A 22632-nucleotide genomic window follows, 5' to 3' on the forward strand; every position below is an offset into this window, starting at 1 on the left:
CTCTGGAAATCACTCAGCAGGCCAGGCAGCATTGGTGAAGAGAGAGAGAGAGTTCAACAAGCTAAGCCAAACAACCCCAGATTTCAAGGAATTGGATGATCTGTCAAAATTGAGATTAGTCCTAGGAGAAGGAGACAGACCATACCTTGGGGCTAAATATGTAACAACATGTCACAACCTGAGGACTGTTTAAAAGTAAGACTGTTTAAAATTAATATTGAACGTACCAAATGAAGTAGAAAGACTGTTTAAAATTAATATTGTTTAAAAGTAATATTGTATATACCCAACAAATGTCAAATCGATTGACACCTACAGAATGTTGGAAAACTGTACCTTTTTGCAATGTAAGCTTTGGCAATATGGTTCTCTGTAAACTTTCATGCCAATAAAGCATTTGAACTGAACTGAACTGAGAGAACAACAACAGGGTTAACGTTTCAGGTCTGTGACCCTTAGTCAGCACTAGGGAAAAAGTTAGTGATGTTAAGAGATTTTCAGCAGGTGCAGAGGCAGGGAGAGGAGGAAAGAACAAAAGGGAGGGTCTGTGAGAGGGTGCAAGGCAGGAGAGATTAAAAGTTGCAAATGAGGATGGCAGAATCATCAACTGCTGCCACCTGAAAAAATAGGGGCAGAGGTTATAGTCTGACATTGTTAAAACTCGATGTTGGGTCCAGAATACTGTAAAGTGCCCAATCGAAAGATGAGGTCAGCTCAAGATAAGCTCGAAACCTGAAACATTAACTCCGTTTCTCTCTCCACGGATGTTGCCTGGCCTGCTGAGTTTTCCCAGCGTTTTCTGTTGTTATTTCAGCTCAAGGTAAGCTCGAGGAACAGCACCTCATCTTTCGATTAGGCACTTTACAGCCTTCCGGGCTCAACATCGAGTTCAACAATTTCAGACTATGACCTCTGCCCCCATTTTTTCAGGCACAGCTGTTGATGATTCAACAGCTGTCCAGTGGTTTATACAGTTCAAGCATAACCTCCCTGCTCTTGTATTCTATGCCTCGGCTAATAAAGGCAAGTATGCCTTCTTAACCACCTTGTCTGTTGATGTTGAGCTACCCAGCCTAATCTCACTTTCCAGCTCTTGGTCGGTAGCCCTAGGTTACGGCACTTCAAGTGCATATCCAAGCACTTTTTAAAAGTGGTTAGGGTTCCTGCCTCTATCACCTTTTCAGGCAGGGAGCCCCAGACCCCCACAACCCTCTGGGTGAAGACATTTCCCTCAAATCCCCTCTAAACCTCCTAGCAATTACTTTAAATCTGTGCCCTCTGGTTGTTGACCCCTCTGCTAAGGGAAGTCAGTCCTTCCTATTCCACTCTATCTATGCTCCTCATAATTTTATACACCTCAATCAGATCTCCCCTCAGCCTCCTCTGTACCAAACAAAACAAACCCAGCCCATCCAATCTTTCCTCACAGCTAAAATTCCCCAGCCCAGGGAACATCCTCGTAAATCTCCTCTGTACCCTCTCTAGTGCAATCACATCCTTCCTGTAATGTGGTGACCAGAACTGCACGCAGTATTCTAGCTGTGGCCTAACTATTGTTTTATACAGTTCAAGCATAACCCCCCCCCCCCCCTGCTCTTGTATTCTATGCCTCAGCTAATAAAGGCAAGTATCCCGTATGCCTTCTTACCCACCTTATCTACCTGGCCTGCCACCTTCAGGGATCTGTGGACATGCACTCCAAGGTCCCTTTGTTCCTCTACACTTCTCAGTGTCCTACCATTTAATGTGTATTCCCTTGCCTTGTTAGCCCTCCCCAAATGCATTACCTCACACTTCTCCGGATTGAATTCCATTTGCCACTGTTCTGCCCACCTGACCAGTCCATTGATATCCTCCTGCAGTCTGCAGCTTTCTTCTTCATTATCAAATACACGGCCAATTTTAGTATCATCTGCAAACTTCTTAATCATACTTCCTACATTCAAGTCCAAATCATTGATATACAGTATACCACAAAAAGCAAAGGACCTAGTTCTGAGCCCTACAGAACCCCACTGGAAATAGCCTTCCAGTTACATAAACACCCATCAACCATTACCCTTTGCTTCCTGCCTCTGAGCCAATTTTGGATCCAACTTGCCACTTTGCCCTGGATCCCATGGGCTTTCACTTTCGTGACCAGTCTGCCATGTGGGACCTTATCAAAAGCCTTGCTAAAATCCATATAGACTACATCAAACGCACTACCCTCATCAAAAAATTCAATCAAGTTAGTCAGACACGACCTTCCCTTAACAAATCCATGCTGACTGTCCTTGATTGAGCCGAATCTTTCTAAATGAAGATTTATCCTGACCCTCAGAACTTTCTCTTAATATATTTATAAAACATCTTTGGGTTTTCCTTGATTTTACTTGCCAAAATGTTTTAATGCTCTCTCTTTGCTTTCCTAATATCCTTTTTAATTGCACCCCTGCACTTTCTATACTCCTCTAGAGTTTCTGCAGTATTGAGCCCTTGGTATCTGTCGTAAGCCTCCCTTTTTTTCTTTATCCCACCCTGTATGTCCCTTGACATCCAGGGGGCTCTAGATTTGTTAGTCCCACCCGTTTTCTTTAAGGGAACATACCTGCTCTGAACCCTCAGGATCTCCATTTTGAATGCCTCCCACTGCTCTGACACTGATTTACTTTCAAGTAGTTGTTTCTAGTCCACTTTGGCTAAATCCCATCTCAGCTTAGCAAAATTGGCTTTTCCCCAATTGAGAACTTTTATTCCTGGTCTATCTCTGTCCTTTTCCATAACTACCCTAAATCTAACTGGATTACAATCACTTGCACCAAAATGCTCTCCACCTGCCCAGCTTCATTCCCTAAAACTAGGTCCAGAACTGCCCCCTCCCTTGTTGGGCTTGTTATATGCTGGCTAAAAAAGATCTCCTGAATGCATTTGAGAATTCCACACCCTCTATACCTTTCACACTAATTTTTGTGAGGGTGCCAGTCAGTTCCTTCTGTAGCCTCTAGATGGCACCTTCACTTGTTTGTTCCTCTTTTTGTAGGGCCAAAATAAGTTGAACAAATAAACTGTAACTAAAACTCTAATAAATCTTTAAATAAAGCTTAACAAATCAAATTAAAATTTGGTCGTTTAATCCAATTATGCACTCCAGTCCCCGCGGCGCCCACCGGTCACGGAAGTGCTCGAGCGCGCCGGCGGACACCGCGTGCTCCATCTCCAGGGCCACCCGGGCGCGAACATGGCCATGGAAGAGAGGGAGGCAATCTGGCTGGATGACCCCCTCGACCGCCCGCTGCCTGGACCAATTGATGGCTTTTTTCAACCAGGCCCAGGAGCAGATCCACGAGGAGGTCCTCCAACCTGCCCGCTCCCCTCCGCACCGGGTGAACGTAGATCAAGAGCGTGGGACTGAAGTGCAACCAAAAATCGAGGAGCAGCCCCTTCAAATAATGGAAGAGGGGCTGCAACCTCACACATTGAACATAAACATGGAAAACGGACTCCTCCAGACCGCAGAACAAACAGGCGGTCTGGGTGTCCGTGAATCTATTTAACAATATATTGCACGGGACTGCTCCATGCAACACCCTCCAGGCCAAGTCCCCAATAGAACAAGGGAGGACTCCCGCATAGAGAGCCCTCCATTGGGGACCTCCGCCTCCACCGGAAGGCAAAACGGCACGCCACGGCGTGTCCGGACGACAGGCGAAGATGACAAAGTGGAAGGTGTGCAGGAGCAGCCCGTACAGGAAACCCCTCCGTGCGGAATGAAAAGGCACGGAGGGCATCTCCTCGAGACGGCTCAAGTTGTGAGGCGCCGATCCCCGAGGGGGGTTTCGGGGCAGGGCGCCGATAAGGAATTCCGTCCGAACGGGGGAAAGCTCGGACGGGATCGCCCCACGCGCCCGAGCCGCCTCGATACACCTCGTGGCGCCGGGGTGCAGCATCGCTTTCACCGCCTCGATGGCATCGACCGCGAGCCGGACGTTGTCCCAAGACATGCGCCGTGCCAACTCCTCCGGCGCCATCCAGCCCGCTCCTCCGCCATCGAGTAGGTCCCCGACTCTAGTCACCCTGCCAGGCACAGCCCTGCATTCCGCCAGCCACCGGAACTCGCGGACGTGGAGGTGCGGATTCCTGAACAGCGGCTCCCAGAGGACAGCCGCCATTCCTGACGGGGGAGAGCTCCGCCTGGAGACGACGTAGTTCCAAACCCATAGCAGTTCCTGGTAGAAGACAGGCAGCTCCCGCAGGCTGGCACGCCTGCCGCCCACTTCCAAAAACAGGAGTTGCATGTCGTAATTGAGGCCGTGCAGCTGGCGGAAAAAATACGTCGCCAGCGCACACCATCTCGGAGGATTCTCGACGTACAGGTACCTCTGCAGCGTCTGAAGACGGAAAGTCGCAGCCTGGGTGCGGAGGCACACCAACGCCTGACCGCCCTCCCTAAGCGGGAGACTCAGAACCGCGGCAGAGACCCAGTCCTTCCTTTTCTCCCAGAAGAAGTCGACGAGCTTCTTCTGTATCTTGGCGACAAACGCAGGGGGAGGGATCAAAGTGACGAACCGGTACCACAACATGGCGGCCACCAGTTCGTTTATGACCATCGCTCGACCCCTGTAGGACAACACTCGGAGCAATCCTGTCCAGCGTCCTAAGCGAGTGGTGACTTTGGCCTCCAACTCTTGCCAGTTCGCCGGCCAGGCGTCCTTGGCAGGGCTGAGGTAGACTCCCAAGTAGAGGAGGTGCGTGGTGCTCCAGGCAAAGGGCCTGAACTCCTCCGGCAGGGAGTCCACCCGCCACTGACCCACCAGGAGTCCAGAACATTTCTCCCAGTTGATCTTAGCGGAGGATGCGTCCGAGTAAATCTGCTGGCATTCCCGCATCCTCCGCAAGTCAGCGGGATCCGTGACCGTGAGGAGCACGTCATCGGCGTAAGCTGAGAGGACCACCTCCACGCCCGGCCCTTGCAGAGCCAGTCCCGTCAACCTCTTCCGCAAGAGGTGCAGGAAAGGCTCTACGCAAACGGCATATAACTGGCCGGACATGGGGCATCCCTGACGCACCCCCCTCCCGAAGCGAAGGGGCGCCGTCAAGGACCCGTTAACTTTAATCAGACACTCCGCGGCGGCGTACAGAAGTCGGATCCGGGCGACAAAATGCGTCCCGAACCCGAATGCGCGCAGAGTCCCGAAGAGATACTCGTGATCCACCCTGTCGAACGCCTTCTCCTGATCCAGGGAAAGGAAGGCGACCGACAGACCAGCCCTCTGGGAATGGTGGACCAGGTCCCAGACCAGATGGATGTTATCATGGATGGTCCGGCCCGGGACCGTGTAGGACTGGTCGGGGTGGATCATGTGGGCCAGCACGGCGCCTAGGCGAGCAGACATAGCCCTGGCAAAAATTTTATAGTCCGTGCTGAGGAGGGAGACCGGGCGCCAGTTTTTAAGGAGGCGGAGATCACCCCTCTTAGGCAGCAGGACAATAACCGCCCTGCGCCAAGAGAGGGGCATCTCCCCGGTCGCCAAACTTTCCCCCAGGACCCGCGCGTAGTCGCCCCCCAAGACGTCCCATAACGCCCTGTGGAACTCTACGGTCAGCCCGTCCAGCCCCGGGGACTTTCCCCTAGAGAGCTGACGGAGGGCGCCGGTCAGCTCCTCCAGACTCAAGAGGAGCGTTCAATTTATCGGCGTCCTCCAGGCCGACCTTCGGCAGGTCCTCCCACAAAACTCTGCGCGCATCCTCGCTGGACGGATCCAGAGAGAACAGAGCCCCGTAATAAGCGCGGGTCTCCGCACGGATTCCCTCCGGATCCGAGACCAGAGATCCGTCGTCGGCCAGCAGCTCCAAGAGCTGCTTACGGACCCCCCGTCTTTTTTCCAGCGAGTAGAAGAAGGGGGAGCCGCGGTCCAGGTCCCGCAGGAACTGGATCCGCGACCTCACGTACGCGCCTCGGGACCCGACAAGCTGCAGGTCCTACAGCGCGCCCTTCTTCTCTTCGTACACCATCCGCAGGGCCGGGTCCTCGAAGACTTGACCGAGACGGGACTCCAGGTCGAGCACCTCCATCTCCAACTGCCCGACCCGGGCCTCCCGCCTCTTGGTCGACCCCTTCGCGTACTCCTGACAGAAGAGACGGATGTTAGCCTTGCCCACATCCCACCATAGCCGCAAGGAGGGGAAGCCCCCCCGCTTCCTTCTCCAGCCGGCCCAGAACCGACTAAACGAATCCCGGAACTGTGCGTCCTCCAGCAGCAGGTTGTTAAAGTGCCAATACGCGGACCCCCCCGCTGCGCGCAGCGGAACGAGCTCCGCCCACACCAGGTGGTGGTCCGTGCATGGCACCGGCCGCAAGGAAGCCGCCGGAACGCAGGAGATGTATGCCCGGGAAATGTAGAGGCGGTCGATTCTGGACGCTCCTCTCCCAGACCTCACGTAAGTGAAGGCGCTGGAGTCGGGATGGAGATTTCACCAGACGTCCACCAAGTCGAGGGACCCGACCAGGTCCCTCAACTTCTCCATCGATGGCAGGGTGCCCGTGCGGTCCCTCGCCTCGAGGGTACAATTAAAATCCCCCCCAAGGATGACGCACTCGCCCGCGTCGATGGAGCCCAGAAGAGTGGACACTTCTTCAAAGAAGCGCGCTTGCTGCGCACCGGCCCCAGGGGCGTACACGTTCACTAGATGGAGCGGCACGCCCCCCAGGCGAAAAGTGACCTGGAGCAAGCGGCCCGGCACGAGCTCCTTGACCCCCAAGATCTCCGGCTGAAAATGCGGGGCCAGCAAGATAGCCACCCCACTGGAAGCACTGGAGAGGTGACTCATGCTGACCCCTCCTTGCCACTCCAGGAGCCACGTGGCCTCGTCTCCCGGAATGGTGTGGGTTTCTTGCAGGAAGCACACCGCATACTTCCCGTCCCGAAGGACCGAAAAGTTATTAAATCTGCAGCTAGCTTCCCTGCTGCCGTTGATGTTGAGGCTGGCTATGGTTATCTTCATCTCAGAAGCATAGATCAACCTCTACTTATATCTAACGGGGGAAGGGAGAGCGGCCGCTAGTCGACCGCCACTCCCTTAGCAGCCCAGTGAGGAAGGACCGGAGCTGACGCAGCCCGAGCGGGCTCACGCCCGCGCCCGCGTCCATGGCTTTGACGGCGGTGCGGGCCGACCCGAGGAGCAGCGCCAGGTCCGACCATCTGTCGAGGGCCACGCGAGTCCTGTGACGACCCTGGCACGTGGCCACAAAGTCCCGGAGTTCCTCGATGGGAATGAGGGGGGTCCCGGCAAGGGACGGGAGGTCATCCATCACCTCATCGGCGATGGAATCCCAGTCATCCTCCGCCCCCACCACCGAGTCCCCGTCCTCCTCTGGGGGGTCGCCACCGTCGGCCGACCCGTCCGTCACGCAGAGCGCAGTGAACGGCTCGGCCGCAACGGTCGGCCCCGCCTCCGCCCGGATCCCACCCCCAGGATTGGTGGCGGAGGATTCCTCCCTGGGCTCCTGCAGGGGCGCCGGGCCAGAAGACGGCGGCGGTTCGGAGCCCCCCTCCGCCCCAGGCGCCGGAACGACTGGAGAGACCGGAGAATATGTAAATCCGACCTCCTCCAAGTCGCCCGGCGCCAGAGACACAGACAGAGGGCCTTCCGCTACCGCGCCACCGGCCTCCGACCCAGCAGAAGGGGTATTTCTTGCAAAGTCCTCGACGAGGTCGAGCAGCACCTGGGAAATGTCCGGGCCGCTTTGGGCAAGCTCATCCTCCGCGAGCTCGCCCGACCCAGACTCCAGGCCGCCCGACTCGTCGAGGGGTAACGCCACCGAAAGGGGATCGATTACGTCCGCGGGTTGTTCCGCGACCCCCCCCCCACGGGCAGGGTCTCGTCCCCATCCCCGGGAGGCACGAGCTGGGCAGACACCTCTGCCTCTGCCTCAGCCTCCCCAGGGACAGGCGACCCCTGCCGATCGCTCATGATGGTGACAGCAGTGGGGTGGGGCGCAGTACCCGCAGCGGGCGACAACTCCCCCTGACCGGAGGGACCTTCCTCCTCCTGGTCCTCCTCCTCCTCCTGCTGGGGGTCGCGCCTTCTTTTTAAGGTGGAGGGATAGGGGGAGACCTCCATTTCTGCAGGGGCCTCCCCTGCTTCCTCCGGTGGAGCAGGTTCGTCGGGTCCCTCGGGCCCGAGCCCGGCCGCAGGTTCTGGCGCTTCCGCCTCGGCGGTTGCGGCCACAGGCTCGGGCACGAGGTCCCTCCCACTCTCGCCCTCCCTGATTAACGCGGTAACGCGCTCGGGTGTCAGGGGCTCCAAATCCAGGGGCACGCCCTCCCTGGGGGGGCCCACCGCACGGTGTTTATTTTTCCGCGCCCTCTTCCCGACCGGACGCACTTCCTCCCCCTCGCCGGAGGCCTGGATGGCATCGACCTCCGACGACGACCGCACCCCGGTAGTACTTGTTTGGGGGGGGGCACGGCCAGACCCGGGGGGAGGAGCGGCGGCGGCGCCAGCCTCGGCCACGCCAGACGACCTGGCGGCCTTGGAGGCGGGGCAGTTTTTTCGTATATGCCCCACCTCCTTGCAGGCGTGGCACCGCACGCCGTCCGTCGTCCAGAAGACGCGGTGAAGGGTCCCCTCATGGAGGACCGAAAGAGCCCCGTCAGTCTCCCCCTCCCGCGCCAGCTGAACGAAGGCCTGGCGCCGGAAGGAGAAGACATGGCGAAGGCTGGCTTCCCGGAATCCGAGCGGGATCGGCGTGATCCCCGACCTCACCTCCCCAAGTTGGAGCAAGTGGGGGAGGAGGAGCTCACTCGAGATGTAGGGCGGGACGTTCGATAATACGACCCTCTGCGCGGTGGCCTCTGGAGGGTCCACCGGCAGGATGGTCCCGCCCACGGTGAGCCCCTTGGTGATGGCCAGGGCCACCGCCCGCTCCGACTCCAGGAAGAACACAGCCTTCCCATACATTTTCGAGGCGGCGAGTATGGCTGGAGGGCCGACAACTCCAGCCATGGCCTTCACGCACGCCTCGATGGTCATGTTGGGGTGGGAGTAGCTCTTCACCCCAAGCTTCTTTGTAATGAGTCGGAACGGCGACGGGGCAGCAGCAGAAGCGGGAGTAGCCGTGGCTTTGGTCGCCACCGCCGCATAGGTTCTTGCCGGCCCCGTCACCGCCGCAGATGTGGAAGCCATAGTGGGGTGGTTCTTTAAAGAGCTACACACACCCCAAGTCACAGGCCCTACGGTGTTAATGGCCTTGGTAAGGTAAAAAGTCTTCCCTTGAGCAGAGGGAGTTTAAAGTAACTGGCCCGCCTCTCCCCTTGATGGAGTTAAATGGGAGAGGGGCCTTCCTTCCCTCTGCTCAAGTGGCAATTAGTAGATTTAAAAGGAGGTGCCTTTTCAGAGAGGCAAAGAGAGATAGAGAGCGGGGGTGGGAAGGAGGGGGGCCGCAAAGGCAGGGTCCCCACTCAAGGTGGTATTCGGTGGGTGGGTGTCGGCAGGGTGCACTCCCCGATGGAAAAACAAAGTCTTAGACAGATGGTCTTCGGGCAGGGGGAGATGTCTTCACCTGGGTAGGCTGGAGAAAGCCCAGGCTCAGCCCCACACCAGGTCTTCTCAATGTAAGGGAAAAAGCTTCACCTGGGCAGCTCCAGCCAACCCAGGCCAGGCTTTCCGGCCCGTCTTCTTTCCTCCCCCCGCCTAGAATACAAAGTCTTTAGGGGAATGCACAAAAGACACCCACCTGCAGATGTTGAAAGATGCAGCTCCTCCCCTCCTTCCAAGTTGGAGCTGAGTGGTGTTCCTCTCCCCTCTCTCCCTCTCCTGGACTGGAGGCCAAATGGGAGGCAGTGATGGAAGGCCTCTCCAGTTGTAATGCTGGCCTCCTCTGTCCTCTACTCCTCCCTCTCCAGGCACCTCGGTAGATGGTTGAATGTAGATGGTAGGTTGCTGGTAGTGGTGGCCTGGGGTCTCACCTTCCCCTCCACTCCCAGGCCAAGGCGACCACCACCTCCCACACAGCAGCAGCAGCAGCACAACCTGCTCTACAGAGAGCAAGGTCCAGAATGAGGTTGTGAGGGTTCCAGTCAGTTCCTTCTTTAACCTCTAGATGGCACCTTCACTTGTTTGTTTCTAGCCCTTTGTTAATTGTTCCTAGCCTCCTGTGTTAATTCTTAAGGGCCTGTTAGCTGTTCATGGGTTTCACCTGGTTTTCTTGGTATATAAGTTCTGTGGTTGCCTTCCTCTGTGCTCAGTCCTAACCGGGGACTAGCCTTCGCTCTGTGGCTGCTGGCTTTGACTAGCTGGCTGCCATGGTTCTCGAGCTCTGTATTTAAGATGTATCTAAGTCTGTGTTCTTGTTGTTCTTAGTCTTGATAAGGTGCTGGGCTGGACTAGCATGTTGCCATGTTGGCGCTTGTCTTGAGCTCTGTATTGATAAGCCGCTTACCCCTGTGGCAGCCCCTCGTGATAGCTTGTCTCGAGTCTCGTCTCGGCAAGCTGGTTGCGCTTGTGGTAAGCTTATCCCAGCTCAGTATGGACAAGTAGGTTGCCTCATGGAAGCTGTCCTGAGTTCCTATTCTTGACTAGCCGTTTTGTAACTTGTCTCGAGTTCTATGTATATTGTTGTGTTCCTTGTATGAATCTAGTTATGTGTGAATCTAGTAAAGTACCTTAAAGATTGTATACCTGCCTCTAGCCTGGTTTCTGCACTTGGGTCCAGAACCTACCTTGCCCGGAGAGCACGGCCCCGTATCTACACGGCCCCGTGGCCCCCACACCCCTGACAAATTTTATCCCAGTTAATATTGGGGTAGTTGAAATCCACTACTATTACTGCCCTATAGTTTTTGCACTTCTCAGAAATTTGTCTACATATTTGTTCTTCTATCTCCTTCTGACTGTTTGGGGGTCTATAGTACATGCCCAGCAGTGTGATCGCCCCTTTTTTGTTCTTCAATTCAACCCATATGGCCTCATTTGATGATCCTTCTAATATATCATCCCTCCTCACAGCTGTAATTGTTTCTTTAATCAATACTCCATCTCACCCTCAGTAAGCTCCCCACTGGAGTGGAGCTAATTTACAGAACAAACGGGAAACTGTTCAACCTCCATTGCCTCCAGTCCAGATCCAAGGTCGTCCCATCCTCCGACATCGAATTACAGTATGCAGATGATGCTTGCGTCTGCGCTCACTCGGAGGTCGAACTCCAAACCATCATCAACACCTTCACCGAAGTGTACGAGAGCATAGGCCTTACACTAAACATCCATAAGACAAAGGTCCTCTACCAACCTGCCCCCGCCACACAGTGCTGCCCCCCGATTATCAAAATCCACGACAAGGCCTTGGACAACGTGGACCACTTTCCATACCTCGGGAGCCTACTCTCAACAAGGGCAGACGTTGCCGATGAAGTCCAACACCGCCTTCAGTGTGCCAGTGCAGCCTTCGGTCGCCTGAGGAAGAGTGTGTTTGAAGACCAGGACCTCAAACCCAGCACTAAGCTCATGGTCTACAGGGCAGCAGTGATACCCGCCCTGCTGTATGCCTCAGAGACATGGACCATGTACAGCAGGCACCTCAAAGCACTGGAGTTACCACCAGTGCTGCCTCCGCAAGATCCTGCAAATCCATTGGCAGGATAGGCGCACCAACATCAATGTTCTCGCTCAGGCCAACATCCCCAGCATCGAAGCTCTGACCACGCTCAATCAGCTCCGATGGACGGGTCACATTGTCCACATGCCCGATACGAGACTCCCAAAACAAGCGCTCTACTCGGAGCTCCGGCACGGCAAGAGAGCCCCAGGTGGGCAGAGGAAACGCTTCAAGGACACCCTCAAAGCCTCCTTGAAAAAGTGTAACATCCCCACCGACACCTGGGAATCCCTGGCCCAAAACCGCACAAAGTGGAGGAGAAGCATCCGGGAAGGCGCCGAACACCTCGAGTCTCTTCGCCGGGAGCAAGCGGAAGCCAAGCGCAGGCAGCACAAGGAGCGCACATCAACCCAAGCACCCCACCCACCCGTCCCTTCAACCACCGTCTGCCCCACCTGTGACAGAGACTGTAGGTCCCGCATTGGACTCATCAGTCACCTGCGAGCTCATTTTTAATGTGGAAGCAAGTCATCCTCGGTTCCGAGGGACTGCCTAAGAAGATCAATACCGCGACCCCCCTCCTTTTTTACCCCCCGCTCTATCCCGTCTGAAAACCCAGGAAGGTTGAATTGCCATACCTGCCCTTTTAGCCAGTTATTTCAGATTTCCAGCATCCGCAGTATTTTGCTATTGTGTCATTGCAACAATTTTTGTTTTACACATTGCTGGTTTTTAACATGATTTAGGATTTATTTTAACACTGATGTTACATGTAACTCAATTTATGATCAAATAGCTTCAGAGAGGGAGTGCCAGGACTCTCTGACTCTGCAGGCCCTGTAAGTATTGACAGGGACTGAGTACTTCTGCGTATGTACACACAAGTAAGAGTGTCTGTGAACTTGTATGACAAGGGATGAGGTTCACAATGGGCCAGAAATTCGGGTCAGAGGCTTCCCGCGGGTGCAAGCCTCCGACCTGCACTTACCTAGCGCGCCGGCCGTTGAGCTGTGGGCCCGCGTGGGATTCTGATCCTGGGCCTCCTCCAACTGCCGGCGCGCAGTGCTTGCGTATCCCAAGGGCGCAGTTAGTTCGAAGCATCCCCTGGGATCACGTGGGCCATGGAGAGCCAATCGTAGCAGGGAATCTCTATTCATAGATTTGACAGGAAGACCTGTCAAATCTATGAATTAGAGATCGGCCCCAAAACATAACTAAAACTTCAAATAAATTTTAAAAAATCACATTTTTAAAATAACTATAAATTACATAAAATAACATTTAAACAATAATTTAAATTTTTGAAAAAATTAATTACAGTTTTTAACAGGGCTAAAAATAAACTTACCTTTCTTTAAAGTATTTAAAAATAATAAACCCGTGGGAAAAATGTTTTAATTTTACTTAATTCACCACTTACCTTGTTAAAAGCAAGCCTTGCGACTGCTTTTTAAAAGCGTAGCTGCTGGAAACTTATCCTCCTGGAGAAACCTGGAAAAAAACAGAAGTTCCAGGCGTACGTGCTGCCTCTCCGGTGCACGCGTTCGACCCGTGAACCCCTTCCTTGAAGGGAACGGAAGTTCCGGTTTCAATTCAATTCAATTCAATTTTATTTGCCATATGTAACTAGTACAATGGAATGCTTACTCCCCGTAGGGACACATCAGCTATTTTTACAGCGCCGTGTTCAGAAAGTCAATTCTTTGGCATCCAGTGACAGTGGGAGCACGATGTCCCTCAGCCGCTCCGTCCTCCTCGTCACCGTGGCCTCCTCCTCACTGTTGCCGGCTCGGCTCCACGTGCGGTGGCCTGCTTCTCCCGCTCACCCTCTGGCCACCATTCCCGGCTCCCCTCCTCCCAGTCGGACTGCGAGTCATCGTGGCTGCTGCTGCTGCTCGATGCGCTGCGCTGCCTCCACCCGACTCGCCAAACACATCCTCCGGTCGCCGCAGCCTCCACCTCACCGTCGCCGGCTCCACCAGCCCGGGGGATGTAGAATCAGTTTGGGTGGAAATAAGAAATAATAAGGGTAAAAAGTCACTGGTGGGAGTGGTCTACAGGCCCCCAAACAGTAGCCACACTAAGACAGGGAATAAATCAAGAAATAATAGAGGCTTGTAAGAAAGGTACGGCTATAATCATGGGAGATTTTAATCTTCATATTGATTGGACAAAGCAAAGGTAGACTTGAGGAAGAGTTCTTAGAGTGTATACGGGATGGTTTCTTAGAACAATATTTTGTGGAACCAACCAGGAAGAAGACTATTTTAGATCTGGTAATGTGTAACGAGGCTGGATTAATTAATGATCTCGAAGTGAAGGATCCTCTTGGGAAGAGTGATCATAGCATGGTAGAATTTCAAATTCAGTGTGAGGGTGAGAAAGCTAGGTCTCAAACTAGTGTCCTGAACTTAAACAAAGGTAATTACAAAGGTATAAAGGCAGACTTGGTTAAAGTGGACTGGGAAAATATATTAAAGGGTAAGACTGTAGAAAAGCAGTGGCAAACATTTAAGGAGATATTTCATAACTCTCAGCAAAGATATATTCCAGTGAGAAAGAAAGACTCTAAGGATGAACCATCCGTGGCTAACTAAGGAAGTAAAGGATGGTATCAAATTGAAAACAAAAGAATACAATGTTGCGAAGAATAGTGAAAGGCCAGAGGATTGGGAAATTATTAAAAAGCAGCAAAGGACGACTAAAAAAAAATGATAAAGGGAGAGAAGATAGCTTATGAGAGTAAGCTAGCAAGAAATATAAAAAACAGACAGTAAGAGCTTCTACAGGTATATAAAAAGGAAGAGAGTAGCTAAAGTAAATGTTGGTCCCCTAGAGGGTGAGTCTGGGGAATTAATAATGGGAAACAGGGAAATGGCGGCGACTTTGAACAAATATTTTGCATCAGTCTTCATGGTAGAAGACACTAAAAGCATCCCAATAATGGATAATCAAGGGGCTATTGGGGAACTTAAAACAATCACTATCACTAGAGAAAAAGTACTAGGCAAACTAATGGGACTAAAGGTGGACAAGTCCCCTGGACCCGATGGCCTGCATCCTAGAGTCTTAAAAGAGGTGGCTGCAGAGATAGTGGATGCATTGGTTGTAATCTACCAAAATTCCCTGGATTCTGGAGAGGTCCCAGCACACTGGAAAACCACAAATGTAACGCCCCTATTTAAGAAAGGAGGGAGACAGAAAGCAGGCAACTATAGACCAGTTAGCCTAACATCTGTCATTGGGAAAATGAGGATGTTGTAGGATGTTGCACAGTGCATGCACGAAACCGGCACTTTCGTTGGGCCTACGGGTGAGTACCCAGCGCGTACTCACCCGTGGGGACCCGAATTTCTGGCCCAATAACTCTCAGCAGGTCAGGCAGCATCAGTGGAGAGACAGAGACAGAGTTATCGTTTCAGGTCGATGACCTTTCATCAGAAACTGACCCTCTGCTAATCAGTCACAAAGTATTTTTTGCTGGATGCAAACCCACTGAAGCTCTGCCGAAAGGTCACAGACCTGAAACGCTAACTCTGTTTCTCTCTCCACAGATGCTGCCGGACCTGCTGAGTATTTCCAGAATTTTCGGTTTGTATTTCAAGCTTCCAGCATCCACAGGATCTTGCTTTTGTGTGAGGTTTACGATGGTGTGCACATGCGCAACACGGCTCTTTTCGAAGCGCATGCGCTGCGTGCCCGGCCCGAGTGCTCGACATGCTCGGAGGGGGGAAGAGAGCAGGTGGGGATGAGACGGAGAACGTGATCCAGACGGGGATTAAGCTCACATTCTCTTCCCCCCCACCCCCACTAGACCGGGATCACATTCTCCCTCTTCGCCCCGACCCCTTACAGCCGATGACGTCGCTGAACATGACCCGGGACACCCGATGATGTCACCGAGCATGACCCGGGACACCCGATGATGTCACCGAGCATGACCCGGGACACCCGATGATGTCACCGAGCATGACCCGGGACACCCGATGATGTCACCGAGCATGACCCGGGACACCCGATGATGTCACCGAGCATGACCCGGGACACCCGATGATGTCACCGAGCATGACCCGGGACACCCGATGATGTCACCGAGCATGACCCGGGACACCCGATGATGTCACTGAGCATGACCCGGGACACCCGATGATGTCACCGAGCATGACTCGGGACACCAGACTGGAGGCAAGTTTATAGTTGTGACCCCAAGGTCAGTGTTTGGACCACTGCTCTTTTTGATATATATTAATTACCTGAACTTAGCTTTATAGGGCATAATTTCAATGTTTGCAGATGACACAAAACTAGGAAATGTAGTAAACAGGGAGGAGGATAGTAACAGACGTCAGGAGGACATGGACAGACTGGTGCAATGGGCAGACACAAGGCAGATGAAATTTAATGCAGAGAAGCGTGAAGTGATTCATTTTGGTTGGAAGAATGAGAGGCAATCTAAACTAAATGGTACAATTTTAAATGGGATACAGGAACAGAGACCTGGGGGTGTATGTACGCAAGTCTTTTGAACGTGGCAGGACAAGCTGAGAAGGCTGTTAAAAAGGCATACGCGATCCTTGCCTTTATAAATAGAGGCATAGAGTACAAAAGCAAGGAAGTTATGCCAAATCTTTATAAAGCACTGGTTAGGCCTCAGCTGGAGTATTGTGTTCAATTCTGGGCACCGCACTTTAGGAAGATGTCTCGGTCTTGGGAGATGTCCCGAGGTTATGAAAGGTTTAAATGCAAGGCTTCCTTTCTTTGTACTATAAACCTTGAGTGTCAGCTGTCGCTCAGTGGGTAGCACTCTTGCCTCTGAGTCAGAAAGTTGTGGGTTCAAGTCCCACTCCAGGAGACTTGAGCACAAAAATCTAGGCTGACACTCTGGTGCAGTGCTGAGGGAGTGCTGCACTGTCGGAGGTGCCGTCTTTCAGATGCCAGACGTTAAACTGAAGCCCTGCTCTCTCAGGTGGATGTGAAAGATTTGAAGGCACTACTTCGAAGAGCAGGTGTCCTGGGCCAATATTTATTCCTCAATCAACATAACAAAAGCAGATTATCTGCTCATTTTCACATTGCTGTTTGTGGGAGCTTGCTGTGTGCAAATTGGCTGCCGCGTTTCCTACAACAACCTCCGGACGTCCCAAAGCCCTTTACAGCCAATGAGGTACTTTTGAAGTGGAGTCACTGTTGTAATGTAGGAAACACAGCAGCCAATTTGCACACAGCAAGCTCCCACCAATGGCAATGTGAGAACTACAGATTATGTTTTTTTTTTTTTTTAAAGTGATGTTGATTGAGGGATAAATATTGGCCCAGGACACCGGGGATAATTCCCCTGCTCTTCTTCAAAATAGTGCCATGGGATCTTTTACGTCCACCTGAGCAGATGGGGCCTCAGGTTAAGGTCCCATCGAAAAGACGGCACCTCCGACAGTGCAGCGTTCCCTCAGTTATGCGCTGGAGTGTCAGCCTGGATTTTGCGCTTAGGTCTCTGGAGTAGGACTTGAACCCACAACCTTCTGATTCAGAGGCAGGAGTGCTGCCAACTGAGCCATGCCTAAAGGATACCTGGCACAGAACGAGACTAATTTCGTTGGCCATTTTAATAAACATTTGTGTGCACGCCATCTGGCCCCGAGGCCTCCTCCACTTCCATTTTATTCAGACACACACGATGAAAACTAAAAAAGTGTCCATTATGCAATGAGTTGTTATGATCTAGAATGCACTGCCTCCAAAGGGTGGCGGAAGCAGATTCAATAACAACTTCCAAAGCGGAAAAATTTGCTGGGCTATGGGGTTTGGGGGGGGCGGGGGGAGGGGAGCGGTGACCAGGGAGGGAGTGGGACTAATTAGATAGCTCTTTCAACGAGCCGGCAGAGGTACAATGGGCTGAACAGTCACCTCGTGTGCTGTATGACTCATTAGCCTCACAATAAAAGTCGGTCAGTCATGCATGTGCAAACCTGCGATGAACTCGTAGGCTCTGAATTTTCTAATCGGAGGCTTCCTGTGTGCCAATGCCTCCGATCGGAACCAAATCTACGAACCTACCTGCTGGTCCCGTAGATCCCGAGGCTTGCGATCCTGGGCCTCTCCGGGACCGCGCGGGCAGGGGCCCAGGTGTCCCAGGGGCGCACGCGGTTCGTAAGCGCCCCTGGGATCACGTGGGCCAGGCGAACCAATCAAAGAAGGGAATCCCCCTTCACATTTTGACAGCTCTCTACGCACAGAACTGTCAAAAGTATGAATGGGGATCACATTTAAAAACAGACTGAAACATTAAATACATTTTTTTTATTACATAATTAAAATTAATTAAAATTCTATTTAATTAAATATTTAGTTTGGAAAAACATTAAGTTTATTTTTAGCCCCATAAAAATATTTACCTTTTTGAAGAGTATTTTTAATTTATAAATGAGTTATCAAATTTAATTTTTCTATTTTTCCAACACTCTTAAGCTGGTAAAAGCGGGCCTTGCCAGGCGTAAGAATTCTATGGACTTTCAGCGGGCGGAAGTTGTGTAAAAAGGGCAACTCTCCGCCCGCAGAGGCACTTTTCCCGGGCAGGCGGATGATCTGTCCAGAGAATTCTTGACAGATCGCAAGTGCCGGTTTTCAGCTTCACATGCCTGAAACTGGCACTTGCGAGACCCCTACGGGCGCATACGCACCCGTGGGTGGGGGGGGGGGGGGGGGGGGGTCAGAAAATCCGGCCCAATGTTTTCATATGAAAGCAAAGCTCGAGCTGAATGGGAAGAGGCAAAAAAAAAAAAAAAAAACAGGCTTGCATGCCCGTAAGCACAGGCTCCAGCTGCGGGGGAAAAAAAAATTCACCCTCCTGTTACAGCACGTTTCATTGCTTGCAACAGGAGATCTTGCAACTAAAAGCAGACAAAGTAGTTGGCCCTCCTACAGAACCAGCCATTGCACCTCAAAGTAATCGACTGTATGAAATGTTTTTTTGAGATTGGAGATAATGCGCCGTTACAAGTGCAACTCTAGGAGTCAGGAGGTTGTAGAATAGTGGCGGGGGGGGTGGGGTGCGGGTGGGGATCGAGTCGTTCCCTAGCTAGAGCAGAGAAGGCACGTGCACCCGATAAAGAACCGATGCAGTGTGTCGGCATTTCAACAAACGTCGGGGGTGGGGGGGGGGAGCCTTCCCACTGGGAGCACCGATTAGAAATTCGGGCGCAGGTTTTCCCCCGCCACCACCGCCCCCCCCCCCCCCCAAACTTGAATTAAGTGGCAGAAAAAGTTTGGCATGGAGAGAGCCCGTTTTCCCCAAAAGACACACTTCTGATGGGCAAGGAAAATGAGCCCCAAAGTGCACGAAATATTGGACAGAAAGTAATTGGCGCTTCTCTTTATTAAATATTTTTACAAAATACATTTTTATTTTACATATAAATTTATCACACCTGGTGCAAAATACCCCGCAGAGAGAGAGAAAGAAAATGCTTCTAACTTTACTGGTGGCATCATTGGGATCGAGAGGAGAGACCAAGTGTGTCTGTAATCAAATTGCCATGGTTAATTTTTTTTTAAATAAATATAAACTGATCACAGTGAAAACAGCCACAAAAAAAAACACGCTCTCCCATTTTTGGATTAAAAAAAAAGTGCTTTGCATTAAGAAAAAAAAATCCTTGAATTTGTAAACAAAAAGCTTGAAACTCCCACGGCCCAATTACAGCAAAGCGTAATTGTGAAAAATGCACATTCCGTCCTGCCTCGATAGTGCGGAGTATCATTATCCGATTCAAGGTAATTCAGTTAAGGCATCGAGTATTTCTTCAGACATTAAGGCAGAGAACAGGAAAGAGGTCTGACAGGACATCAGCATTTCAACATCCCAGACTCAGTCGACTCACCACCGTTTATACCAATTATTTCCAAGTTCTTGCAGTAGCCGTTTCCTTGCTACAAACGGTTTATTATAAATATATTTATCTGAATGTGCGCGCGCACACACATACGCTCATTAAAAAACACCGCCGCTACACAAGGCCCATTTTTTTTCCTGTTCGTTGCACTGCTTGGCACAGGTTTCCAGTCCACCATTGCTTTGCAGAGGCAGTTACTGTAAAAAAAAAAAATTAGTTTGCGGCATAGTCAAGCTCGGTCTCTGCATTCACTCAACGAAGGCGCCTTCAATCGTCGCTGTCGCTTCCAGAGTCACTTAGCTGTAGATCGCTTCCTGAAAATTTAATTAAAAAAAAAAATTAGAGTAGCATCACTTTCACTCAGCCCAGTTTGGACCAGAGCCCCTCCGCACCCCCAGAATGAGCAGATATTCCAGGATCGAACCACAAACCCACATTAAACCCTTCGAACCCCAACTCTCCACTGGACATCTCGATCACACTGAACAAAAAGAACACAGACCCACCCCCCCAAAAAAGGTGCCTAGAACATACTGTAGCACCACACTGGATTTCTTCTCTCTCGCTCCCCTCACCACCCTTCCTCCCATCTCAACCTCACTGCTATTCCCGCTCCACCCCTTCACCCTCCCCCACCAAACTCTGCCTCACCACCTCCGCCCTGTCCTGCCCAACCTCAGCACCCCCTCTCTCAACCCTATCCAATGTCCTAACCCCGTCTGTCTGAGGCTGAACCACACTGTTCGCAACCTTGGTGTCATATTTGATCCTGAATTGAGCGTCCGACCACATATCTGCCCCATAACTAAGACCATCTATTTCCACCTCCGTAACTTCGCCTGACTCCGCCCTTGCCACAGCTCTTCTGCTACTGAAACCCTCATCCACGCCTTTGTTACCTCTAGGCTTGACTATTCCGACGCACTCCTGGCTGGCCTCCCGCGTCGACCGTATGTAAACTAGAGGTCATCCAAAACTCAGCTGCCCATGTCCTAACTTGCACCAAGTCCCATTCGTCCATCACCCCCTGTGCTCGCTGACCTACATTGGCTCCCGGTTAAGCAACGCCTCGATTTTTAAATTCTCATCCAGGTATCATTCTGGTAAATCTACACTAAACTGAAGGGGGTATAGTAGCATAGTGGTTAAGTTACTGGACTAGTCATTCGGAGATGTAAGTTTAAATCCCACCACGGCAGCTGGGGAATTTAAATTCGGTTAATTAAATAAATCTGGAATAAAAAGCTAGCATCAGTAATGGTGACCACAAAACTACCAGATTGTTATAAAAACCCATCTGGTTCACTTAATGGCCCAGAAATTCGGGTCTCCACGGGCGAGTACGCGCTGGGTACTCACCCGTAGGCCCAACGAAAGTGCCGGTTTCGTGCATACACTGCGCATGCGTGGGAAACCAGAACGTCCATTCCCTTAAAGGAAGGGGTTCACGGGTCGAACGCGTGCGCCGGAGAGGCAGCGCGTACGCCTGGAACTTCCGTTTTTTTTTTGCAGCTTTCTCTGGGAGGGTAAGTCTCCAGGAGCTATGCTTATAAAAAGCAGTCGCAAGGCCTGCTTTTAACAAGGTAAGTGGTGAATTAAGTAAAATTAAAACATTTTTTCCACAGGTTTATTATTTTTAAATACTTTAAAGAAAGGTAAGTTTATTTTTAGCCCAGTTAGAAACTGTAATTCATTTTCAAAAATTTAAATTATTGTTTAAAATAGTTATTTTATGTAATTTATAGTTATTTTAAAAATGTGATTTTAAAAAATTTATTTGATGTTTTGGGGCTGATTTGTATTTATAGTTTTGACAGCTCTTCCTGTCAAATTTATGAATGGGCATTTCCTGCTACCATTGGCTCTCCATGGCCCACGTGATTCCAGGGGATGCTTCGAACTAACTGCGCCCCTGGGATACGCAAGCACTGCGCGCCGGCAGTTGGAGGAGGCCCAGGATCGGAATACCACACAGACCCACAGCACAACGGCCGTCGCGCTAGGTAAGTGCAGGTCGGAGGCTTGCACCGGCGGGAAGCCTCCAACCCGAATTTCTGGGCCAATAAAAATAAAACCGGATATCCCACAGTCCCTCGGACTAATCAAGCAACAGCATCACAGAATCATAAGCCAACGTCCCAGACTCCTCCATCCCCGAGGGGGCAGCACAGTGGAGTAGTCAGGAGCGAGTGGCCCTGGGAGTTCTCAACATTGACTCCGGACCCCAATAAGTCTCATGGGCAAGGAAACCTCCTGCCGATTCCCACCTACTGCCCTCCCTCAGCTGATGAATCAATACTCCTCCATGTTGAACACCACGAGCAAGGAATGTACTCTGGGTGAGGGACACCAAGAGTGGCTCGGTATCACCACCACTGGTCGACTGAGCCGGCAGCAGGTGGTGAGAGAACCAACACGAGACCAACACCAAACCTGCTTGACCTCGTCCTCGCCAACCTATCTGTCGCAGATGCATCTGTCCATGACAGTATTGGTAGCAGTGACCACTGCACAGTCCCTCCTGTCTTAACACGATAGAGAATGTCCTCAGTGTGGTGTGACACTGCCACCATGCTAAATGGGATAGATTCAAAACAGATCTAGCAGCTCAAAACTGGGCATCCATGAGGCGCTGTGGGCCATCAGCAGCAGCAGAATTGTATTCCACCACAAACTGAAACCTCATGGCCCGGCATATCCCTCATTCTACCATTACCATCAAGCCAGAGGACCAACCCTGGTTCAATGAGGAGTGCAGAAGAGCGCACCAGGAGTACCTAAAAATGAGGTGCCAACCTGGGGATGCTGCAACACAGGGCTACATGCATACTATACAGCGGAAGCAGCATGCTATAGACAGAGCTAAGCGATTCCACAACCAACGGATCAGATCAAACCTCTGCAGTCCTGCCACAACCAGTCGCGAACGGTGGTGGACAAATAAACAACAAGCGGGAGAAGGGGGCTCCATGAACATCCTCAATGATGGTGGAGCCCACCACGTGAATGCAAAAGACAAGGCTGAAGCATTTGCAACCATCTTCAGCCAGAAGTGCAGAGTAAATGATCCATCTCGGCCTCCTCCTGAGGTCCCCACAATCACAGAAGCCAGTCTTCAGCCAATTTGATTCACTCCACGTGATATCAAGAAACGGCTGAGCGCAC

The 22632-nt window shown here is 51.7% G+C and overlaps 1 protein-coding gene across 1 annotated transcript in view; it reads right to left on the reverse strand.

Moving 5' to 3' along the window:
• Positions 1-18932: 18932 nt before the first annotated feature.
• eaf2 (ELL associated factor 2) overlaps positions 18933-22632 on the reverse strand; it is a 70970-nt gene continuing 67270 nt past the window's right edge. The window contains exon 6 of the mRNA XM_085986817.1: positions 18933-19781. Coding sequence (XP_085842943.1) covers positions 19735-19781 — 47 coding nt within the window. The 3' untranslated portion in view covers positions 18933-19734. The remainder of the gene's footprint in view (positions 19782-22632) is intronic.

This window comes from Somniosus microcephalus, chromosome 4 (genome assembly GCF_052327205.1).
Source record: "Somniosus microcephalus isolate GS21.2 chromosome 4, FLI_Smic_1.0, whole genome shotgun sequence".
NCBI classification, from domain to species: domain Eukaryota; kingdom Metazoa; phylum Chordata; class Chondrichthyes; order Squaliformes; family Somniosidae; genus Somniosus; species Somniosus microcephalus.